At 41.8% G+C, this 25163-nt stretch overlaps 1 protein-coding gene across 1 annotated transcript in view; it reads left to right on the top strand.

Annotated features, from left to right (window-relative positions):
- Positions 1–25163, top strand: part of LOC140740204 (uncharacterized) — a 97591-nt gene that overhangs the window by 11323 nt on the left and 61105 nt on the right. Inside the window, exon 2 of the mRNA XM_073069245.1 lies at positions 5971–6412. Coding sequence (XP_072925346.1) covers positions 5971–6412 — 442 coding nt within the window. The remainder of the gene's footprint in view (positions 1–5970; positions 6413–25163) is intronic.

Below are 25163 nucleotides of genomic sequence, written 5' to 3'. Positions count from 1 at the left end.
CATCTTGTTGTAAACTGTTATTTCTGTCCTACGCTCAGGTTAAAGACTAACTACCAGCTGAAAAAAAAATCTAATGTAAGAAGAGCAGGAATGCGCCTCTTGACCCTTGCATCTGCTCTGCTATTCAGTACGATAATGGCAAATCTTGTACCTCACCACCCACCTCCTGCACTAACCTTGGTTCCTTTAATGTACAATGCTGTCTCTCGGCCCTTGGGAGAGATGTCTGGATTTATTTAAGTATTTATTGACATACAGCATGCAATAGGCCCTTCCAGTTCTTTAAGCCATGCTGCCCTACAATTTCCCAATTTAATCCCAACCTAATCACCGGACAATTTACAAAGACCACTTTACCTGCCAACTGGTACGTCTTTGGACCATGGGAGGAAACCGGAACATCCGGAGGAAACCTACACAGTCACGGGGAGAACAGACAAACTCCTTACAGGCAGCAGCGGGAATTGAACTGGGGTTACTCATACTGTAAAGCGATGTGCTGACCACCATACTACCATGCCACCCCAACTTTCCGCAACAGGAAGAGACTTTTTTTCTCGTGCTCCTTCTGAATGGATCACCTTTATTTTGAAGGTCCAAATCCTAGTTCTAGACATCCCAATCAATGCAACCATTCACTTCCCATCTGTCTTGTCAGTTCCAGAAGTAGGGTTTTAAATTCACTCGCAGATCAGGTTGGATCTATGGAGAGGAATAAACGATGGTGTTCCTTCATCGGGCCTCAAGTCTAGGTCCAGAATGTCAACTGTTTATTCATTTCCATAGATGTTGTCTAACCTGCTGAGTACCTCCAGCATTTTGTGTGTGTTATTCAGGTTTCCTGCATCCCAGTTCTTAATATTTTCAACTCCAAAGGTATTGATCAAAGCACAGATCCACCCTCACCAAAGCCACCCCCCCCCACCCACTGTACTCCTACCCTGCCAGGAATTGATCCAATGGATCTTGCATGTACTGTATTAGAAATATTATAACCATATAACAATTACAGCATGGAAACAGGCCATCTCGGCCCTTCTAGTCCATGCCAAACGCTTACTCTCAGTAGTCCCACTGACCCACACTCAGCCCATAACCCTCCTTCCTTTCCTGTCTGTATACCTATCCAATTTTACTTTAAATGACAATACCAAACCTGCCTCTACCACTTCTACTGGAAGCTCGTTCCACACAGCTACCACTCTCTGAGTAAAGAAATTCCCCCTCATGTTACCCTTAAAATTTTGCCCCCTAACTCTCAACTCATGTGTTCTTGTTTGAATCTCCCCTACTCTCAATGGAAAAAGCCTATCCACGTCAACTCTATCTATCCCCCTCATAATTTTAAATACCTCTATCAAGTCCCCCCTCAACCTCCTACGCTCCAAAGAATAAAGACCTATTCCCTTTTTTCTCTGCACAGTATTCCTGAGGTGGACTCAGTAAGGAATATTCGCACTTGTATGCAAGGCCTCTTGCAGTGAAGGCCCCTCACGCTGCTTGTTCACTTAATAGCTTGCTGTGTATTCTGTTGACTTCCAGTGATACTTGAGTCTCTCGGAACACCAGTGTCTTTCAACCTCTCACCGCTTATAGAATACTCTGCTTGTCTGTTTTTGTTACCAAAGTAGATGGTCTCACATTCTTCCCTCATTCTATTCAGTCCTGCTGGCCCATATCCTTCTGAAGTGTCTCTGCAACCTCCTCATGAGCCCAGCTTCACCCAACTTGGATATGTTACTCTTGGTCCCTTTATCCGAGTCGTCGATACGGATCGTGAGGAAGTGCAGCCCCAGATCCTGTCCCTGCACCATCCTACTAGTCACCACTTCCCGAGACTGGAAGTAGCCTGTTTATTCCGACTGCCTGCTGGCTGCCCATCGACCAATCATCATTCTAGGCCGACATATTAATGCAAACCCTGGTACTCTAATGAATTCTCAAATGGCACCTTTTTGAAGGCCTTATGCGAACACAGTGCATGTTAGTTGGGACACATTGGAAACCACAGGTCATGGCTTGAGGGTGAAAGTGAGGTTTAAGGGGAACATGAGGGGAAACTTCTTCACTCAGAGGGTCGTGAGAGTGTGGAACGAGCTCCCAGCACAAGTGGTGCATGTGAGCTCAATTTCAACGTTTAGGAGGAGTTTGGATAGGTACGTGGATAGTAGGAGATGGAGGGCTATGGTCCCGGTACAGATCGACAGGAGTAGGCAATTTGAATAGTTTTTGGCGTGGACTAGATGGGCCAAAGGGCCTGTTTCTGTGCTGTACTTCTCTTTAATTCTATGACATCGGGGCCAATACGTTTTGGCCCAATTAAGTAACTGGCCAATTAGCCAAAGTTTAATGTAAATAATTAAAAAGGATAAAAAAAAGATGAACTACTGTGTAACTGAGTAACAATTTAAGTATTTAATTTTCATTGTAATTTTAAAGATACCTTGAAATTCTTCATAATTCTTTACTTGTTGAAGTAGTGAAATCATATTCTCACCCAGCTGTTTCTAGCATCTCTGAGCCTGAATGTTTGAAACCGCAGTGAGCAAAAGTGTTCGGAATTGTCTTACGGCTTATTTCTTGCCAACTCTCAGTGACAAAAGTCGCTGCTTTTTGAACACACACAGACGCACACGCACACACACAACTGACTATTTAAAAACTGTTCATTCAAGGCACGGTGTAGTGTCTAATGGTCACGCAAGTACACGTGACTGATGCCAGTTAGAAGCAGCCTCCTGCCCCAATAAGTGGCATGGGGTCCTAAACAAACAAAGACAATCCTGGCTATTTTCTCCATTTAGTTTTTGTTCTTTAAGAGTTGTCCCAAATAAACGGCTGCCCTGGTTAATCAATGGCCCAATTAACTGGAATCCACTGAAATTTAGCTACAACCACTTGACTCCCTTTGTCTAATCTAGTTTTAACCTCTGATAAATATGTTAAACATCAATTTTCTTTTTAAAAACCCATTCTGTTATTTTTGTGTATTCCATTATCATTTCCTAAACAAAAGATTCTAGTAACTTCCCTGTAATTAATGTTGGCCGAACTTCTCCATTTTGTGTCACCCCTTTCCAGTGGATTCTAGTTGCTGTCTTTCAGGCCTCTACAATGAGCCTTTGGAAGATAACAGCTGTTGCATCCACTGTCTCTGTGATCACCTCTTTAAGACTTTGGTGAAGTTCCAGAGGCCTTCAGTCCCATTAATATTTTTTTTTCCAATTTCCTTCAGCCCCCATTAGTTGCAGAACCCCATCATCTTGATCAGGAAAAGAGATGGCACATATTTGATTTTTCTGTAAAGGGCCCAAATGTTTCTCATGAGAGAGAACTTTCATTGTTTGAGATGTTTGTTGCTGATGAGCACACACCAAGAGCGTTGTTAACTCTGGACTGCATTTAAGCAATGTTGAACTTTGTTGAGCTGATTTAAATTTGTTTTAGGTCTAAACCGTGTTTAGAGTTTAATAGAATTCAAAGTGACCCAGAGAGCCAGAGAGATTTGGAGCCCAAACCCAATGGTCTGTCATCTTCTCAATCCAGGTATTCTTCATCAGGAGTGTAGAGCAGAGGAGGTGAAACTTCCATAAAGTGTTCAAGGTTCATTTTATTATATTATGTATGCAGAATAGAACTCTGAGAATTGTCTTCTCCAGATAGCCATAAAATACAGAAAACCATAGTAGTTGAAAGAAAGACATCAATCCTCCTCCCTCACCCTCCAGTTGTAATCCTCCTCGCGCATGAAAAGAAACACACACACACACACACACACACACACACACACACACACACACACACACACACACACACACACACACACACACACACACACACACACACACACACACACACACACACACACACACACACACTAGCACCCACATGGAGAATCAACAGCAGGAACATCAAACCCCAAACCCCCCGCCCATCAACAGGCAATAAGAAAAAAAAGCATGGAATTGAAAGAGGCCAATATGAACTACAGTCCAATCCATAATTTTGGTCCAATCTCAGAATTTTGGTAACATCTCCGTGAGCATCAGGACCCAGTGGCCCATCTGAGGGAAGCGACTCAAACCAGCTCCGAGAACTGCTCGCTGTCCCCACATTTGCCTCAATGGTTTAATTGGCAAGAAATGTAGTCGACCATGTCCCCTGACCTCATCTCTGAGCTTCTCCTTGCGTTCGTGTTTGCATTTCTCTCTTGGAGTTTTCTTGGGGACGGCACAGTGCTAGCTCACTCGATCAAACTAGAGGCTAAGTCCCAGGCTCCAATGGTTTGAAAAACAAAATTAATACAAGAAGAATAAGTAGAAGATTAGAAAGCCTGAAATGATTGACTTATCTAGAAGGTGTCGCCCCAGGAATCACTGTTTGCTAGCGCCATCTTGAGTGTTCGATTCAGTTGTGAAAATCATTTGGTAGTACTGATGGTGATGAGTAGAATTGGAAGCGTGAATCTAATAAGCAGGGAGCACTGAGAATAAGCTCGTGACTGGTCGTTTCTGGTCCTGTTCTGTGTTTTCATCTGTGGGCTTTATGCTACATCACGGAGGGGTTCTCAGGATATTGCCGAGTGTTAATGAGTTTGCTTCAGCCATTTGGTTCTTGAATCAGCTGCCATGTCCCAAATCACTGGAGTTTTGGCAGCACTGTGGTCTCCAATCACTTCCTTCAAAATGGTCTTTTTTTTGTACTGATTGTGTCCTCTCTTGCAAGACTTGTGTTTAATTTATGTTTTTATTGCCAATGCTGCTCATGTGATCCTGCTGCAAGTAAGACTTCCCATTGCACTTGTGCATGTGACCGTAAACTTGACTCTGAGCAGCAGTGTGCTCTGACTGATGAGTGTGGTTACGATGAGCTGGAGAGGAGGAGTCGTACATTTGATAAGGAAACCACTTGAGCATGAAGATAAGAGAGGCATTGACACCGAGGCTCCCTGCTCTGTGATCTACATCATATTAACTTGCAGTATAGATGAAACTTTGGCCCATTGAGGCTATGACAGTTGGCAGGGTTGTCCCATTATTCCACTGTATTTTCTGGAAATCTATACTGCATGCGCTCCCGTCAAAGCTCCTCGGATTCTACCATTCACCTACACATGAGGGGCCAACTACCCTACCAACTCACACATCTCTGAGGCACGGGAGGTATTGGGCTAGGGGATTAGCCTCCATCTGTAGAGCTGTGTGGGTGCACCTCTACCAGTGACATGACTGTGCCAGCTCGTGTTTAAACTGCAGCCATCGCTTGGTTCTATACACCCTAATATTCTTGACTGACAAAAATCTACCAATGGCTACAGATTTTTGAGAAACAATTCATTTGCACAGCCTTACTTACTGCCCGTTACGTTGCTGGTGCTTAGGACAACAGTGCAGGTCCTCCATCTTTGGTGGTGTTCAGGGCTTCCTTCATCTTGTTGGAAGCTTCCTTTCTGTTTTCATTTCTGTCTTCCGGGTGGAGACTCAGTTACGCTGTGCGCTCAGCTGTAGAAGGATTTTTCATTGCTGATTCTGTAACAATTTTATTTGACCAGTCAGGGTTGATATCCCCGAGCTGAACCCCTGGACCTGGCGGACTGCTGGACCGCCCTTAGTCTGGCCTCTACCCTTTGACCTGTTTGGCATGGGTGACCCAACCAAGAGTCAAAGAATAAAGTCCTGACTCCAGCCAATATAGCTCTCTTGGTCATTGGGGCATACAAGCCTCCAAACCCTACGAGAAGGTTGTGGTCCTCTTGGAGGGTTTCTCCTACCCCCATCCCTCGATTCTGGTTCAGCTACCAAGGGAAGTAAGTTCACACTAACAATTAGTTCTCTAATCACCTTAAACTTCAGTCGAGCCTCTAGCTCAGTGTAGCTATGGTTCCTGTGACTAATTCACTGAGAAGCAAGTTGCTATTAGGATCCTCTATACTTTCAGTCACCTAAATATTATTGTTTTATCTTTCTATAGAAGACCAGGAGAACGAAAGAGGCTGATCCATCTGAGAGCGAAGGAAGTGATGAAGATGAGGACAATGCGGCTCCAGTGAAAGGCCGTGAATTGGAGGGACAGGCGCCTAGTGAAGCACAGAACGAGGCGGAAGCTGCCACTGATTGCGGGAGTGAGGACAGTGATACTGAAGGGAGCCCCGTCAAGTCGCCCGATACGGAAGCTCACTCGGCTGAAGATGTCGGGGAGGAGATGTCCACTGAGGAGCAGCTTGAAGCATCTCCGGCCGTGGGGCAGGGCACCTCGCCCGACCCAGTTGGTGAGTCCGAGGCCATCACTGAAGCTGAGCCGAGAAGTGAGTCCGAAGTGCGTCTCTGCCCAGGTAGCACGGGGGAAGCTGGCTCGTCTGACGGACCTATCCCCATGGAGAAGGGCTGTGGTGAAGAGCCTGGTGTCCAGCAAGGTAACTGAGACTCATTTTGAGTTGTGTGGTAGAGAAACATCACACCTATCTGTACTACTCCCACTTGCCTGCAGTAACTCCATATCTCTCTGTACCCTAGTCATTCAGGTACCTGTCCAGATGCTTTTTAAATATTGTACGAACTGTTCCTGCCTCCATCACCTCCTCTGGTAGGTCATTCCAGGGACTAACTGCTCTTTGAGAAAAATGTACCCCAGAGATGCCCTTTAAATTTCCTCCTCCTCAGCTTAAACCTATCTCCCCTAGTTTTAAACACCCCTATCACGGGAAACAGCTTCTCAATCTACACCTCTCATAATTTTATACGTACCTCTATCGTGTCACCTCTCAGCCTCCCTCACTCATCGGAAAACAGACCTAGTCTATCCAGTCTCTCCTTAGAATTCAGGCCTTCCGATATATCCAACTCCTTGTGAATCTTATATTGATCACCCTTCGAGCCGCGATATCCAGCAATCCCCCAGTCTAATCCTAGCCTAATCATAGGACTGCTTACAATGACCAATTAACCTACCAACTAGTATGTCTTGGAGGAAAGTAGAGCACCTGGAAGAAATTCACATGGCCAAGGGGAGAATGTACAAACTCCTTACAGGCAGCGGTGGGAATTGAACCTGGGTTGCCTGGACTGCAGAGTGCTGCGCTACCGTGCCACCCTAATCTACACCCTTTCTAGTTTAATGCCATCCGTCCTGTAGTGAGGTGACCAGAACTGCACACAATGCTGCTAGTGCAGCCTAACAGATGTTTTGTTCAACTATAACATGCATCGCGACTCTTGTACTCAACCCCTCGGCTAGTCAAAGTAATTTTCCTCGCTACTGTCTGTGTTACTACTTTCAGGGATCAGTGTACCTGTATCCCAGGTTTTCTCCATTTAACAAAACTCCCCAGGCCCTGCCATTTCACTGTTGAAATCCTGCTTTGGTTTAATTTTCCAAAGTGTATCACTTTGCACTTGACTGAGTTAAATATCATTTGCCATTCCTTTGCCAGTTGATCTCTTGTAACTTAAGCCAATCTTCTGTGTACCTGTACGAAGTTCTCTCCACCTAACAAAACTTCCCCACTGAGTCAGGGAGAAGATGGTAGGGTAAGAGGCATGGAACATGTGGTTGAGGAGAAAGGGAGCACACTTAAGATTTAAGACACATAAGTTAGGCAGGGATCCTGATAATTAATAAGGTAATCAGGATGGTGCTTAAAAAGAGATTTAGGAGAGCTAGAAGTGGACGTGAGAAATTTTTGGAGAGCAGGATTGAGGAACACCCCTAGGTGTTCCACTTATACATGAAGAACAGGAGGATGACTCCAGTGAGGATAGGACGCTCAACGATAATGGGGGAAATGTGGTGTAGGAGGGAGGGCATAAGATTTTTGAATCATTGGGCTCTTTTCCAGGGAAGGTGGGACCTGTACATGAGGGACGGTTTGCACCTGAACCAGAGTGCCAGAACAGTTAGTGGAGAGGTTGTGGAGGCAAATGTTGGTAAAACCTCAGACAAAGTTAGGAATCAAAAGGTTGAGCGTGGTGTGACAAATGATGTTGAGTCATTGTGGATAGAGCTAAGGAACTGCAAGGGTAAACAGACCCTGGTGGGAGTTGTATCCAGATCTCCAAATGGTAATAAGGATATTGCCTACAAATTACAATGGGAGATAGAAAATGCATGCCAAAAGGACAATGTTGCAATAGTCATGGGGTATTTCAATATGTGGTTAGATCTGGAAAATCAGGTTGGTACTGGATTACAGGAGGGAGAATTTCTAGAGTGCCTACAAGATGGCTCTTCAGAGCAGGTTGTAGTTGAGCCCACTGGAGGGTCATCTATTCTGGATTCGCTGTGCAATGAACCAGAATTGATAGAGAGCTTAAGGTAAAAGAACCCTTAGGGGCCAGTGACCACAATATGATCGAATTTACCCTGAAATTTGAGGAGAAGCTAAAGTCAGACATATCAGTATTACAGTGGAGTAAAGAGAATTACAGAGCCATGAGAGAGGAGTTGGCCAGAATTGATTGGAAAAGAACACTGGCAGGGATGATGGCAGAGCAATGGCTGGAATTTCCGGAAACAATTTGGAAGACGCAGGATTTATGCATCCCAAAGAGGAAGAAGTGTTCTAAAGGAAAGATGACATAACCATGGCTGACAAGAGAAGTCAAAGCCAAAGAGAGGACATGTAATAGAGCAGCTATGCTCAACTTTTTTGCCCTAGGGGAACCCTTGAAATAATTTTCATGTCTTGGAACCCCTGCATAAAAATTATTATATCCAGAGCTCATGGTACGTTAGCGTGATCAGTAAGTTGTAGATATAATAATCCAAAAATAATTGTCAGTGCTCTTTTGAGTAGAGAATGAATTTTTAGCTAACCTTGGAAAAAAAAACAAATAGTTAGGCTTGGCTTACATTTCTTTAAATTGCTCTTTCTTTCTCATTCATAACTTTCTACTGACTGTGACTTCATTTTCAAAAGCTTTAATCAGGTTTTGAGATTCCAGTAGTCGTTTAGAATAGTCAGCACTTTTACGTGTCATATGGCTGTGATTTATAGCTAAGTGTCTTCAATTTTGCTGGAGCCATTGTTACATTTGTAAATTGTATGCTACAGAGTATGCAGAATGGAATAGGACAACTTGGATCCATAAGACCATAAGATATAGGAGCAGAAGTAGGCCATTTGGCCCATCGAGTCTGCTCCGCCATTCAATCTTAGGCTGATCCAACTCTTCCACTCATCCCCACTCCCCTGCTTTCACTCCACACCCTTTGATGTCCTGGCCAATCAAGAAGCTATCTATCTCTGCCTTAAATGCACCCAATGACTTGGCCTCCACAGCCACTCGTGGCAACAAATTCCACAGATTTACCACCCTCTGACTAAATTAATTTCTCCGCGTCTCAATCCCAAAAGGATGTCCTTCGATCCTGAAGTCATCCCTCTTGTCCTAGAATCCCCTACCATGGGAAATAACTTTGCCATATCTAATCTGTTCAGGCCTGTTAACATTCAGAATGTTTCTCTGAGATGCTCCCTCATTCTCCTGAACTCCAGGGAATACAGCCCAAGAGCTGCCAGAAGTTCATCATACGGTAACACTTCCATTCCTGGAATCCTTCTTGTGAATCTTCTCTGAGCCCTCTCCAATGTCAGTATATCCTTTCTAAAATAAGGAGCCCAAAACTGCACACAATACCTCAAATGTAGTCTCAATATTGAGGCTTATAGCGCCTCAACATCATATCTCTGCTCTATACCTCTAGAAATCAATGCCAGCATTGCATTCGCCTTCTTCATAACTGACTCAACCTGGAGGTTAACCATTAGGGTATCTTGCACAAGGACTCCCAAGTCCCTTTTCACTTCTGTATTTTGAATTCAAGTTCAAGTTGCTTTTATTGTCATTTCGACCATAAACTGCTGGTACAGTACACAGTAAAATCGAAACAATGTTCTTCCAGGACCCTGGTGTTGCATGAAACAACACAAACTACACTAGACATGTGAGACAGCACAAGGCTACACTAGACTACGTAAAGCAACATAAAAACTGCACTACACCACAGACCTGCACAGGACTACATAAAGTGCACAAAACCATGCAGGGCAGTGCAATAATTAATAAACAAGACAATAGGCACAGTAGAGGACAAATTATAATGTCAGTCTAGACTTTTGAGTATTGAGGAGTTTGATGGCTTGGGGGAAGAAACTGTTGCACAGTCTGGTCCTGAGAGCCTGAATGCTTCGGTACCTTTTGCCAGATGGCAGGAGGGAGAAGAGTTTGTGTGAGGGGTGTGTGGGGTCCTTCACGATGCTGTTAGCTTTGTCTCCCCACCTAAATAACAGTCTGCCCATTTATTTCTTCCACCAAAGTGCATGACCATACACTTTCCAACATTGTATTGCATTTGCCACTTCTTTGCCCATTCCCCTAAACTATCTAAGTCTCTCGCAGGCTGTCTATTTCCTCAACACTACCTGCTCCTCCACCTATCTTTGTATCATCGGCAAATTTAGTCACAAATCCATTAATACCGTAGTCCAAATCATTGGCATACATCGTAAAAAGCAACGGTCCCGACACTGACCCCTGTGGAACTCCACTGGTAACCGGCAGCCAGCCAGAATAGGATCCCTTTATTCCCACTCTCTGTTTTCTGCCGACCAGCCAATGCTCCACTCATGCTAGTAACTTCCCTGTAATTCCATGGGCTCTTATCTTGGTAAGCAGCCTCATGTACGGCAACTTGTTAAAGGCCTTCTGAAAATCCAAGTACACCATGTCTACTGCATCTCCTTTGTCTACCCTGCTTGTAATTTCCTCAAAGAATTGCAGTAGGTTTGTCAGACGGGATTTTCCTTTCAGGAAACCATGCTGGTTTTGGCCTACCTTGTCACGTGCCTCCAGGTACTCCGTAATCGCATCCCTAACAGTCGATTCCAACAACTTTTCAACCACTGATGTCAGGCTAACAAGTCTATAGTTTCCTTTCTGCTGCCTCCTACTCTTCTTAAATAGTGCAGTAACATTTGCAATTTTCCAGTCATCCGGTACAATGACAGAGTCTTATCGATTCTTGAAAGATCATTCTCAATGTCTCCGCAATCTCTCCAGCTACTTCCTTCAGAACCCGAGGGTGCATTCCATCAAGTCCAGGAGATTTATCCACCCTCAGACCATTAATCTTCCTGAGTACCTTCTCAGTCATAATTTTCACTGAACAAACTTCACTTCCCTGACACTCTTCAATGTCCGATATACTGCAGACATCTTCCACTGTAAAGACTGATGCAAATTATGCAGTCAGTTCCTCTGCCATCTCTTCATCTTTTATTACAATATCTCCAGCGTCATTTTGTATTGGTCCTATATCTACCCTTGACTCTCTTTTAACCTTTATGTACTTAAAGAAGCCTTTAGTAGCTTGTTTGATATTAGTCGCCAGTTTCCTCTCGTAATTCATCACTTCCTTCTTAATGACCACTTTACTTTCCTCTCCAAGTTTTTAAAAGCTCCCCAAATCTCTATCTTCCCACTAACTCTGGTTTCCTTGTATGTATGCCCTCTCTTTTGCTTTTACTTTGACTCTGAGTTCACTTGTCAGCCACAGTAGTGTCCTTCTTCCCTTGGAAAATTTCTTCTTATTTGGAATATATCCGTCTTTTACTTCCCTCATTTTTCACAGAAACTCCAGCCATTGCTGCTCTGCTGTCTTTCTGCAAATGTCCCTTTCCAGTCAACTTCGGCCTGTTCCCCTCTCATGCCATTATAGTTTCCTTTATTCCACTGAAATACCAACACATTGAACTTTATATTTTCCCTCTCAAATTTCAATGTGAACTTGATCATATTGTGATCACTGTTCCCTAAGGGGACAGTCCATGTAAACCCCATTGATAAGCAGCTTTCATTGTAAAGATATGGTACCGGCTGATTACTTTAGTCCCGTCCACTGCTTTTGTCTCCAGGACCCAGAAGAGGCTGGTGGACAACATCTGGGGTAACCATAAGACAAAGGAGCAGAAGTTGGCCATTCGGCCCATCGAGTCTGCTCCGCCATTTTATCATGAGCTGATCCATTCTCCCATTTAGTCCCACTCCCCCACCTTCTCACCATAACTTTTGATGCCCTAGCTACTCGGATACCTATCAATCTCTGCCTTAAATACACCCAATGACTTGACCTCCACTGCTGCCCATGGCAACAAATTCCACAGATTCACCACCCTCTGGCTAAAAAAATTTCTTTGCATCTCTGTTCTGAATGGGTGCCCTTCAATCCTTAAGTCATGCCCTCTCATACTAGACTCCCCCACCATGGGAAACAACTTTGCCACATCCACTCTGTCCATGCCTTTCAACATTCAAAATATTTCTATGAGGTCCTCCCTCATTCTTCTAAACTCCAAGGAGTACAATCCAAGAGCGGTCAAACGTTCCTCATACGTTATCCCTCTCATTTCCAGAATCATTCTAGTGAATCTCTTCTGAACCCTCTCCAATGTCAGCACATCCTTTTTTAAATAAGGAGCCCAAAACTGCACACAGTACTCCAAGTGAGGTCCTACCAGTGCCTTATAGAGCCTCAACATCACATCCCTACATCCCTACTCCTATACTCTATTCCTCTAGAAATGAATGCCAACATTGCATTCGCCACCTTCACCACCGACTCAAGCTGGAGGTTAACCTTAAGGGTATCCTGTACGAGGACTCCCAAGTCCCGTTGCAGCTCAGAACTTGGAATTCTCTCCCCATTAAAATAATAGTCTGCCCCTTTATTTCTTCTACCAAAATGCATGACCGTACACTTTCCGACATTGTAATTCATTTGCCATTTCTTTGCCCATTCCCCCAATCTATCCAAGTCTCTCTGCAGACTGTCTATTTCCTCAGCACTACCGGCCCCTCCATGTATCATCAGCAAACTTAGCCACAAAGCCATCTATTCCATAATCCAAATCGTTGATATACAATGTAAAAAGAAGCGGCCCCAACACGGACCCCTGTGGAACACCACTGGTAACCGGCAGCCAACCAGAATGGGATCCCTTTATTCCCACTCTCTGTTTCCTGCCAATCAACCAAATCTCTATCCAGTAACTTTCCCATAATTCCATGGGCTCTTATCTTGTTTAGCAGCCTCATGTGTGGCACCTTGTCAAAGGCCTTCTGAAAATCTAAATACACAACATCCACTGCATCTCCCTTGTCTAGCCTACTTGTAATTTCCTCAAAAAATTGCAATAGGTTTGTCAGGTATGATTTACCTTTAAGGAAACCATGCTGAGTTTTGCCTATCTTGTCATATGCCTCCAGGTACTCCGTAACCTCATCCTTGACAATTGACTCCAACAACTTCCCAACCACCAATGTCAAGCTAACAGGTCTATAATTTCCCTACCCCCTCCCCTATCTCTATTACTGGGCTTCGGCCCTCTCTTCCCCGCCCCCCCATTCCTGATGAAGGGTCTCGGCCCGAAAGGTTGGCTACTCTTTTCTCACAGATGCTGCCTGACCTGCTGAGTTCTTCCAGCATTGTGTACGTATTCTTTGATCCACAGCATCTGCAGCTGTATTTTTGTGCTATATCCTTTTTGCTTCCTTGCCCCCTTCTTAAATAGCGGAGTGACATTTACAATCTTCCAGTAGTCCGGAACCAGGCCAGAATCTATTGACTTTTGAAAGATCATTGCTAATGCCTCTGCAATCTCCACAGCTACTTCCTTCAGAACACGAGGGTGCATTCCATCTGATCCGGGAGATTTACCTACCCTTAGAATATTCAGCTTCCTGAGTACTTTCTCTGTCGTAATTGTGACTGCGCACAATTCTCTTCCCTGACACCCTTGAGTGTCTGGTATATTGCTGATGTCTTCCTCAGTGAAGACTGATGCAAAATACTTGTTCAGTTCCTCCACCATCTCCTTATCTCCCATTACAATTTCTCCAGCATCATTTTCTATCGGTCCTATATCTACTCTCACCTGTCTTTTACTCTTTATATACTTGAAAAAGCTTTTAGAATCCTGTTTGATATTATTTGCTAGCTTCCTTTCATTGTTCATCTTTTCCCTCTTAATGACCTTTCCTTTTGTAAGCTTTTAAAAACTTCCCAGTCCTCTCTTCCCACTAATTTTTGCTTCCTTGTATGCCCTCTCCTTTGCTTTTACTTTGGCTTTGACTTCTCTTGTTAGCCACGGTTGCATCCTTTTTCCATTCGAAAATTTCTTCTTTTTTGGAATATATCTGTCTTGCACCTTCCTCACTTCTCGCATAAGCTCCAGCCACTGCTACTCTGCTGTCCTTCCCGCTAATGTCCCTTTCCAGTCAACCTTGGCCAGTTCCTCTCTCATGCCACTGTAATTTCCTTTACTCCACTGAAATACCGACACATTGGATTTTGGCTTCTATTTCTCGAATTTCACAGTGAACTCAATCATGTTATGATCACTGCCTCCATTTTTTCTTTTTCAATCTTTTTATTATTAGATAGATAGATAGATACTTTATTCATCCCCATGGGGAAATTCAGCTTTTTTTCCAATGTCCCATACACTTGTTGTAGCAAAACTAATTACATACAATACTTAACTCAGTAAAAAAATATGATATGCATCTAAATCACTATCTCAAAAAGCATTAATAATAGCTTTTAAAAAGTTCTTAAGTCCTGGCGGTTGAATTGTAAAGCCTAATGGCATTGGGGAGTATTGACCTCTTCATCCTGTCTGAGGAGCATTGCATCGATAGTGACCTGTTGCTGAAACTGCTTCTCTGTCTCTGGATGGTGCTATGTAGAGGATGTTCAGAGTTTTCCATAATTGACCGTAGCCTACTCAGCGCCCTTCGCTCAGCTACCGATGTTAAACTCTCCAGTACTTTGCCCACGACAGAGCCCGCCTTCCTTACCAGCTTATTAAGACGTGAGGCGTCCCTCTTCTTAATGCTTCCTCCCCAACACGCCACCACAAAGAAGAGGGCGCTCTCCACAACTGACCTATAGAACATCTTCAGCATCTCACTACAGACATTGAATGACGCCAACCTTCTAAGGAAGTACAGTCGACTCTGTGCCTTCCTGCACAAGGCATCTGTGTTGGCGGTCCAGTCTAGCTTCTTGTCTAACTGTACTCCCAGATATTTGTAGGTCTTAACCTGCTCCACACATTCTCCATTAATGATCACTGGCTCCATATGAGGCCTAGATCTCCTAAAGTCCACCACCATCTCCTTGGTCTTGGTGATATTGAGACGCAGGTAGTTTGAGTTGCACCATATCACAAAGTCCTGTATCAGTTTCATATACTCCTCCTCCTGTCCATTCCTGACACACCCCACTATGGCCGTGTCATCAGCGAACTTCTGCACATGGCAGGACTCCGAGTTATATTGGAAGGAAGTAAGCCTGGTGTGGATTATTATTATTATTATTATTAATATCAACAACATAAAATTGATACATAGATAATGGGATTACAAACATACACATTTCAACTGAACATGAAAGAATACATAAACAATGATTACAGTATAAATGAGTATTCCCAAATCATGGACGATACAATTTACAAATAAACAAGGCAAACCTAGGTATATCATAATATATATCTAAAAAACACAGAAAAAATAAAAATAAATTATGCAAAAAAACTAATCTAACAATCTAATAACTAATAAGGAAAAAAAACAAAAAAGAGAAAAAGAAAAAATGGAAAAAAAGGGGCTGTTTATAATATCTCAGAAAAATACAAAATCATCAGTGTCGTCAACTCCGATCCTCTCGACATATATAAAATCGAAACTGGAAAAACAAATAGGCTTGGAAAATGGAACAGAAAATATTGAATAAATGGTCTCCATATCTTTTCAAATTTAATAGAAGTATCAAATACAACACTTCTAACTTCTTCTAAATTGAGACATAACATTGTTTGAGAAAACCAATGAAATACGGTAGGAGGATTAATTTCTTTCCAATTCAACAGAATAGATCTTCTAGCCATTAATGTAACAAATGCAATCATTCGACAAGCGGAAGAGGATAAATGGAGTGAGTCCATCATTGGTAAACCAAAAATTGCAGTAATAGGATGAGGTTGTAAATCAATGTTCAATACCGCAGAAATAATATCAAAAACGTCTTTCCAATATTTTTTCAAAAGCGGACACGACCAGAACATATGAGTTAAAGACGCTATCTCAGAATGACATCTGTCACAAATAGGATTTATATAGGAATAAAAATGAGCCAATTTATCCTTGCACATACGAGCCCTATGCACAACCTTAAACTGTATTAATAAATGTTTAGCACATATAAATGATGTATTAACTAATTGAAGAATTTTATCCCAATTCTCAATAGGGATAGTAAGGTTAAGTTCTCTTTCCCAATCATTTTTAATCTTATAGAAGGGCTCTGAACGTATCTTCATAATTATATTGTAAAGTTTTGATATTAGCCCTTTCTGAGAAGGATTTAGTTCAAACAAATTCTCCAAAATACCTGAAGACACAAAATTTGGAAAAGTAGGAAGTACAGTATTTAAGAAATTCCTAATCTGTAAATATCTAAAAAAAAATGAAATCTAGGCAAATTATATTTATTAGATAATTGCTCAAAAGACATAAAACAATGATCCAAAAATAAATCGGAAAATCGTAGTAATCCTTTAGTCTTCCAAGCTGAATAAGCTTGGTCTATAATAGAAGGATTAAAAAAAGCAATTGGATACAATAGGAATATTTAAAACAAACTGAGTCAACCCAAAAAAATTCCGAAATTGAAACCATATACGTAAAGTATGTTTAACTATCGGGTTGTCAATTCGTTTCGGCAATTTAGAAAGAGCAAAGGGAAGAGAAGTCCCTAAAATAGAACCCAATGCAAATCCTTGTACAGATCTAATTTCCAGGTTCACCCAATGAGGGCTAAAAGATATATCCCAATCCTTTAACCAACATATCAAATATCGACTATTAACTGCCCAATAAAATCTAAAATTAGGCAATGCCAATCCACCTTCCTTCCTTGCCTTCTGTAAATGTATTTTACCTAATCTAGGATTTTTATTCTGCCATATATATGAGGAAATTTTTGAATCAACATTAGCAAAAAAAGATTTCGGAATAAAAATTGGTACCGCTTGAAATATATATAAAAACTTGGGTAAAATAACCATCTTAATAGGATTAATCCGACCTATCAGAGATAAAGATAGTGGTGACCATTTAGTAAACAAACATTTAATCTGATCGATTAAGGGTAAAAAATTAACCTTAAATAAGTCCTTATAGTTTTTTGTGATTTTAATCCCTAAGTAAATAAAAGAGTCATTAACTAATTTAAAAGGTAAATTTCCATAAATTGGAACCTGTCTATTTAAAGGAAACAATTCACTCTTATTAAGATTTAATTTATACCCGGAAAAATCACTAAATTGAGCCAACAATGATATAACTGCAGGAATGGATTTCTCAGGATCAGAAATAAATAATAATAAATCATCTGCATATAATGATAACTTATGTATATCTGTCCCACGATTAGTGCCAAAAATGTTCTGTGATTCTCTGATAGCAATTGCCAAGGGTTCTAAAGCAATATCAAATAATAATGGACTAAGAGGACAACCTTGTCTAGTACCCCGAAATAAACGAAAAAAGGGAGATCTTTGATTGTTAGTAAGCACCGAGGCTACTGGAGTATGATATATCAGTTTAATCCAGGAAATGAATGTCGGACTAAAATTAAACTTCTCAAGCACATTAAATAAGTATGGCCATTCAACTCTATCAAATGCTTTCTCTGCATCTAATGAAATGACACATTCTGAAGTGCTATGTGAAGGAGTATAAACAATATTCAATAATCTCCTAACATTGAAAAAAGAATAGCGATTTTTAATAAAACCAGTTTGATCTTCCGAAATAATTTGGGGTAATACCTTCTCCAGCCTGGATGCCAGTAACTTGGAAAAGATCTTGGAATCTACATTCAATAAAGATATTGGTCTATAGGATGCACAGTCAGTAGGGTCTTTATCTTTCTTCAATATTAAAGAAATGGAAGCTCTATAAAAAGATTGTGGCAGATTGCCCAATCTAATTGCTTCTTCAAAAATCCTGCATAACCAAGGAGAAAGAGTGGCGGAAAAACATTTAAAAAAATTCTACTGTATACCCATCTGGACCTGGAGCCTTCCCAGAATTCATAGAGGAAATAACCCCTTTAACTTCTGCATCCGTAATAGGAGTTTCTAATATTGAAAGATCATCTGATGATAATTTTGGAAAATTCAATATCCCAAGAAAATCACACATGGTATTATGATCATGAGGGAATTCAGAATGATACAGGGGGGTATAAAAACCTTGAAATGATTTGTTTATCTCATCATGGTTAACTGTCAGATCCCCATTCTGCTGATGGATCTTAGTAATTTGACGTTTAACCAAAGCATTCTTCAATTGACTAGCTAACAGTTTACCCGATTTATCACTATGTATATAAAAATCAGATCTGGTTTTCATTAATTGATTTTCAATCGAAGATATAAGTAATAAACTATGTTCCATTTGAAGTTCAACCCTTTGTTTGTAAAGCTCCTTACTAGGAGTAATCAAATATTTCTTGTCAATCTCTTTAATTTTATCAACCAATAAAAGAGTTTCCTCCTTAATGCGTTTTCTCAGACCAACAGAGTAGGAGATAATCTGTCCACGTATATATGCCTTAAGAGTGTCCCAAAGTGTTCCGCAAGAAATATCATCCGTGGAATTAGTTGAAAAGAAGAAATCGATCTGTTCCTTCATAAATTTAATAAAATCCGGATCTTGCAGTAAGGTAGAATCAAATCACCATTGTCTAGCACTAGAAGCTGTATCCATAAATTTAATAGAAAGTTTTAATGGAGCATGGTCAGAGATGGCTATAATATCATAATTACAACCAATTACAGATGGAATAAAACAAGAGTCAATAAAAAATAATCAATTCTCGAGTAGGAATGATAAACATGTGAGAAAAATGAAAACTCTATGTCCTTAGAATGCCGAAATCTCCAAATATCAAAAATTCCATTATCAGTCAAAAAAGAGTTAATACAAGTGGCCGACTTAATAGGTAAAGTCTGAGTAGATATAGATTTGTCCATCAAAGGATTTAGACAACAATTAAAGTCACCACCCATTATTAACTTGTATTCATTTAGATTAGGTAGAGAAATAAATAAGGACTTAAAAAAATCTGGACAATCCACATTTGGAGCATAAACATTAACCATAGCAACCTTTTTGTTAAAAAGTAAGCCAGTAATTAACAAAAATCTACCATTCGGATCCGAAAAGATATCGTGTTGGACAAATGCAATATCCAAAACCTAAAAAAGCGATAATTGTCCTCTTTCCTCACATGAGTTTCTTGTACAAAAATAATATGAGCATTAAGTCTTTGGAATACTTTGAATATCTTTTTCCGTTTAATCGGATGGTTTAAGCCATTAGTATTCCAAGAGACAAAATTAATGGTCTGAGCCATATTTCTGAAATCAACCCTTTGGTATATAAAGGGTTAACCAAATTATGAACTCATGCACCCAAAAGAGGAACAAAAATAAGGGGTGGACCCGGAAGTGACGACATCGTGGACATTTTAGTAGTTTAAAATCAGCCCAAATGAAGAAACTAAAAAAAACTGATGTAAGGAACATAAGAATTAGAAAAAAAAACCCACCCCCCACCCAAGAGGAAAAAAGACCACCCCAGCCGGGGATAGGCTGGGAAAAAGGAAAGGTGAAACTAACTCTACCCCCATATCAGCAGAAGACAACTCAGTATATAAAGGATTAAAAAAAAGATCCACCCAAACTCTAAAGAAGTAATAATCACTATACTAAAACCAAACTTCTTAATATAATTGGTAGTAAAACAAAAACAGAAAGAATATAATCACTAGTAACTTATAAATCGGGTTAAAACCCAAACAAACCAAAAAAAATTTAAACTGTGATAAGAAATGCATTATAGGAAGAAGACGAGAGAAAAAAAAAAGCCAAAAATATTTTAGAGAAGAAACCGCCATCTTAGTAAAAAAAATTCACCTTCGAAGGATTAATAATAATGACCAAAGATAAAGTACAGTGGTTGAAGTAAGTAAAATAAAAAGATTAGTATGTCGAAAAAAAAACTTCAACTAGAGTATAAAATATAGAGTAAACCTACACCAATAGCCAGAAACAAAATCTGGTTTTGGAAACAAAAACCATCTTGCACGATCAAAATCACTCATTTATTAGAGATGAGAATCCGTAGCAGTAGGGAAGTTCTCATTCAGAAAGCTTCTCGCTTCAGATGTAGAAAGAAAAACACGCAATGGTGCATTCAGAGGCGAGATTCTGAGCTTCGCAGGTTTTAGATTTTTCTCATAACATTCGGACATTAGAGGTTTAAAAAGAAGCCTTGCCTTCATTACTTCTGGACTAAAATCTTCCACTAATTGAAAATTGTGATCTTGAAATTTGACCGTCCCTACACGCCGAGCCACACGAATAAGTTGCTCTTTAACATGCACATAGTGAAATCGGACAATTACAACCGGTGGTTTAGCTGAAGCACTTGGTGATTGACGCATAATTCTGTGAGCGCGCTCAAGTAACGGAGGACTGTCTGGGAATACAGAAGGGAACGCATCCTTTAAAAGTTGAGCGAAGTACTTCGAGGGGTCCCCTTGTTCAATACCTTCCGGGAGACCAAGTATGCGTAGGTTCTGTCTTCTGGACCGATTCTCAAAAGTCGACACTCTTGGCTTTAAGTGTTTCCACCTGTTTAATCGTCGAAAGTAATTTCTGCTCCAGTTTTCCAATTATCAAGTCTTGCTTCCGAGCGTCCACTTACAAAGTTGCGATTAGAACTTGCTGCTGGTTAACTACTGAATCCGTCTTATCCATATAATCTTGAAAAGCCTTTATATCTTGTTAAAAAATTTGTTGTTCTTCAAATTTTTCATTTAAAACCTCCAATAATATTTCATAAGTCAATTCAATGCGCTTAGGATCAGTTTTTTTCTTCTTCCCGTTCCCGTTAGGATCCTTCCCAGGTTCTCGCCCTTTAGATCTAAGAGTCATTTCTGTATTCATTTCTTCAAAAATTCACAATAAACTCTTAAAGATAAGTCCAAAAAAGTAGCAAGAATCTTTTGGTGTAGGTAAAAGTAAGTTAAATAAGGGTGATCATAGGATAAAAAAAGTAAAGGTTATGGAGCGAATCTGAAACAGTACTCACTCCATGAGCGTCTCCTGCTGACCAGTGATCACTGCCTCCTAAGGGTTCCTTCACCTCAAACTCTCTAATCACCTCTGGTTCATTACATAATACCCAATCCAGTACAGCCAATCCCCTAGTGGGCTCAACAACAAGCTGTTCTAAAAACCCATCTCGTGGACATTCTACAAATTCTCTCTCTTGAGATCCAGTGCTGACCTGATTTTCTAAATCCATTCGCAAGTTAAAATCCCCCACAACTATCATAACCCTGCCCTTCTGGCAAGCCTTTTCTATTTCCTGTTGTAATTTGTAGTCCACATCACTGCAGCTGTTAGGAGGCCTGTATATAACTGCCATCAGGATCCTTTTACCCCTGCGATTTCTTAGCTCAACCCATAAAGATTCTGCGCCTTCTGATCCTACATCACCATTTTCTAATGATTTAATATTTCTTACCAATAAAGCCACGCCACCACCTCTGCCTGTCTCCCTATCCTTCTGATACACCGTGTATCCTTGGATGTTCAGCTCCCAGAGACATGCATCCTTTAGCCACGTCTCAATGATGGCCACAATATCATACCTGCCAATCTGTAGCCGTACGACAAGATCATCCACCTTATTCCTTATGCTGTGTGCATTTAAGTGTAACACCTTAAGTCCAGTATTTGGTACTTTTTACTTTGATTGCACTGTAACTCATCCCAGTGGCTGCAAATTTGCCCCATCACCTGCCTGTCCTTCCTGACATCTTTACTGCTCACTATCTTAGATTTATTTCTGTTTTCCCCCTTCCTCCGCTCAATCATTCTGGTTCCCATCCCCCTGCCAAATTAGTTTAAACCCTCCCTAACAGCTCTATTAAACCTTCCCGCCAGGATATTGGTCCCCGTCAGGTTCAGGTGTAACCCGTCCTTTTTGAACAGGTCATACTTCCCCTAGAAGAGATCCCAATGATCCAAGAATCTGAAGCCCTGCCCCCTGTAACAGGAGGCATTGTGTGTCTGCTTGGGTCCTGAGTCTTCCGGTCACGGAGGGCGATCAGTCATTGGTGTGTATGTGTGCACCCAGCTGGCGGCTCTCCATGTCAGGGCCCTGCAAAGATACCTGTACGGTGACCACCCTCCGGGACTGCATGTGCTGGCGACGCACTTTCTCCGCCGGGTACACCGCCTGCAGGAGAGCTCGCGTATTCCAGCGGACAGCATCAGCCGCGCTGCTTTGAGGGAACTGCCTCACTTTTACCAAGAGCTGTCTGGTTTCATCCAGACAGGGTACTCTAGCTGCGATGAGGGCATGCTCATCCTGTCAGGGTGGGTGTCGGGGAAGTGGAGAGGTTCCGGCGACACGACCACCTGATGGTCCGGAAGTGCTTGTCGGACCAGGCCTCGGACTACCTCCGTGGATGGCGAGGGTCAGGCACAACGTGAGCCGCCTCGCAGGGATGTCCACCGTGCCCTTCCGTGATGCGCCAAAATGTTTCTTGTAGGAGCTGCTCCTGCACACCTTTCACTTCCTCGCCTTTGTCTGCTGGCCAGACTCACCTTGGGCTGTTCTACCATCTGGCAGTGAAGGAGGCCCCAGTGTAAATCCCTTTATGCAGGGGTGCTTCCCCTGAACATTGGAGACCTGGGGTGGAAGGTGTTGGATATGGCAGTACCGTGTCGAAGGTTTTTAAGCTTGTTCACTGACATCCTGTCTACCTGCCCATTCTGTGGTCGGGAGGAGCCAGTGTACCACGTTTACATGGTTGCAGAGAGGTTGCAGCCCCTGTTTGAGTATCTGAAGGGGCTACCGTCCTCCCCTCCATGCAATACAGTGCTCACCAATTATCAGCAACCTACCCTATCTCGCGTCAAATACTGAGAATGGACTCAACCAAGTAAACACGGTCCTACTGTGACTGCGCACTGCCACACTGGGCTGAGGAACCTCTAACGAGTCACTGCCCACCACTGCAAGCACTGCAAGTTCAAAAAACGATGTCTATTCTTTTAAAAAACTGATCTCTTGCGGAACCCCTAACGACCTCTCATGGAACCCTGTAACACATCAAAGATTAGTGGGAAGTTAGAGGATGGGGAAGCTTTTAAAAACCAACAGAAGGCAACTAAACAGTCATTAAGAAGCTAAAGATAGAATCCGAAAATAAGCTAGCCAATAATATTAAAGAGCATACCAGACATTTTTACAGATACATAAAGTGTAAAAGAGAGGTGAGAATGGATATTGGACAGCTGGAAAATGATGCCGGAGAGGTAAAGGAGGACAATGAAATGGTGGAAGAACTGAATAAGTATTTTGCATCAGTCTTCACCGTGGAAAACACTAGCAGTATGGTGTAAGTTCCAGGTGTCAGGAGAAGTGTGAAGTTGCCATAACTAGAGAGAAGGTAATTGGGAAACTGAAAGGTCTGAAGGTAGATAAGTCACCTGGATCAGATGGTGTACACCCCAGGGTTCTGAAAGGAGCGGCTGAAGAGATCGTGGAGGTATTAGTAATGATCTTTAAAGAATCAGTAGATTCTGGAATGGTTCTGGAAGACTGGAAAATTGTAAATGTCACTCCACTCTTCAAGAAGGGAGAGAAGCAGAAGAAAGGAAACTATAGGCCAGTTAGTCTGACATCAGTGGTTAAGAGGCTGGAGTTGATTGTTAAGGATGAGGTCCCAGGGTACTTGGAGGCACATGATAAACTAGGCCATACTCGGCATGGTTTCCTCAAGGGAAAATCTTGTCTGACAAATCTTGAAATTCTTTGAAGATGTAACAAGCTGGATAGACAAAGGAGAACTTGTTAATGTTGTGTACTTTGATTTTCAGAAGACCTTTGACAAAGTGCCATGCATGAGGCTGCTTAACAAGCTAGGAGCCTACGGTATTATAGGAGAGATTCTAGCATGGATAAAGCAGTGGCTGATTGGCAGGAGGCAAAGAGTGGGAAGAAAGGGAGCCTTTTCCAGCTGGCTGCCGGTGACTAGTGGTGTTCCACAGGGGTCTGTGTTGGGACCAATTCCTTTTATGTTAAGTGTCAATGATTTGGATGATGGAATTGATAGCTTTGTTGCGAAGTCTGCTGGCGATATTAAGATAGGTGGAGGGGCAGAAAACAGAGGTTACAGAAGGACTTGACCAGATTAGGAGAGTGGGCAGATGGAATACAGTGTTGAGAAGTGTATGGTCATGCACTTTGGTAGAAGAAATGAAAGGGTTGGCTAGTTTCTAAATAGAGAGCAAATACAAAAACTGAGGGGCAATGGGACTTGGGAGCACTTGTGCAGGATTGCCTAAAGGTTAATTTGCAGGTTGCATCTCTGGTGAGGAGGGCAAATGAAATGTTAGCATTCATTTCAAGAGTATTAGAATGTAAAACCAAGGATGTAATGTTGAGTCTTTATAAAGCACTGGTGAGGCTTCACTTACAGCAGATTTGGGCCTCTTAGAAAGGGTATGCTGAAACTGGAGAGGGCTCAAAGGTGGTTCACAAAAATAATTCCTGGATTGAATAACTTGCCATATGAAGAGCATTTGATGGCTCTGGGCCTGTATTCACTAGAGTTCAGTAGAATGAGGGGTGACTTCATTGAAACCTATCGAATAGTGAAAGCCCTTGACAGAGTGGATGTGGAGAGGATGTTTCCTATGGTGGGAGAGTCTTAAGACCAGAGGACACAGCCCCAGAATTGAGGTGTGTCCTTTTAGAATGGAGATGAGGAGGAATGTCTTTAGCCAGAGAGTGGTGAATCTGTGGAATTCTTTGCCACAGGCAGCTGTGGAGACTAAATCTTTATATATGTTTAAGGCAGAGGTCGATAGATTCTTGATTGGTCAGGGCATAAAGGGAGGAGATTGCTGAGGCATTGACGATGAACTTTGCATCATCCCTAGTCACAGGAGAGGTACCAGAGAATTGGAGGGTGGTTAATCTTATTACTTTGTTTAAGAAAGGGAATAA

Source organism: Hemitrygon akajei, chromosome 16 (genome assembly GCF_048418815.1).
Source record: "Hemitrygon akajei chromosome 16, sHemAka1.3, whole genome shotgun sequence".
Classification (NCBI taxonomy): Eukaryota; Metazoa; Chordata; class Chondrichthyes; order Myliobatiformes; family Dasyatidae; genus Hemitrygon; species Hemitrygon akajei.
This window is presented reverse-complemented; position numbering and strand designations above follow the sequence as displayed.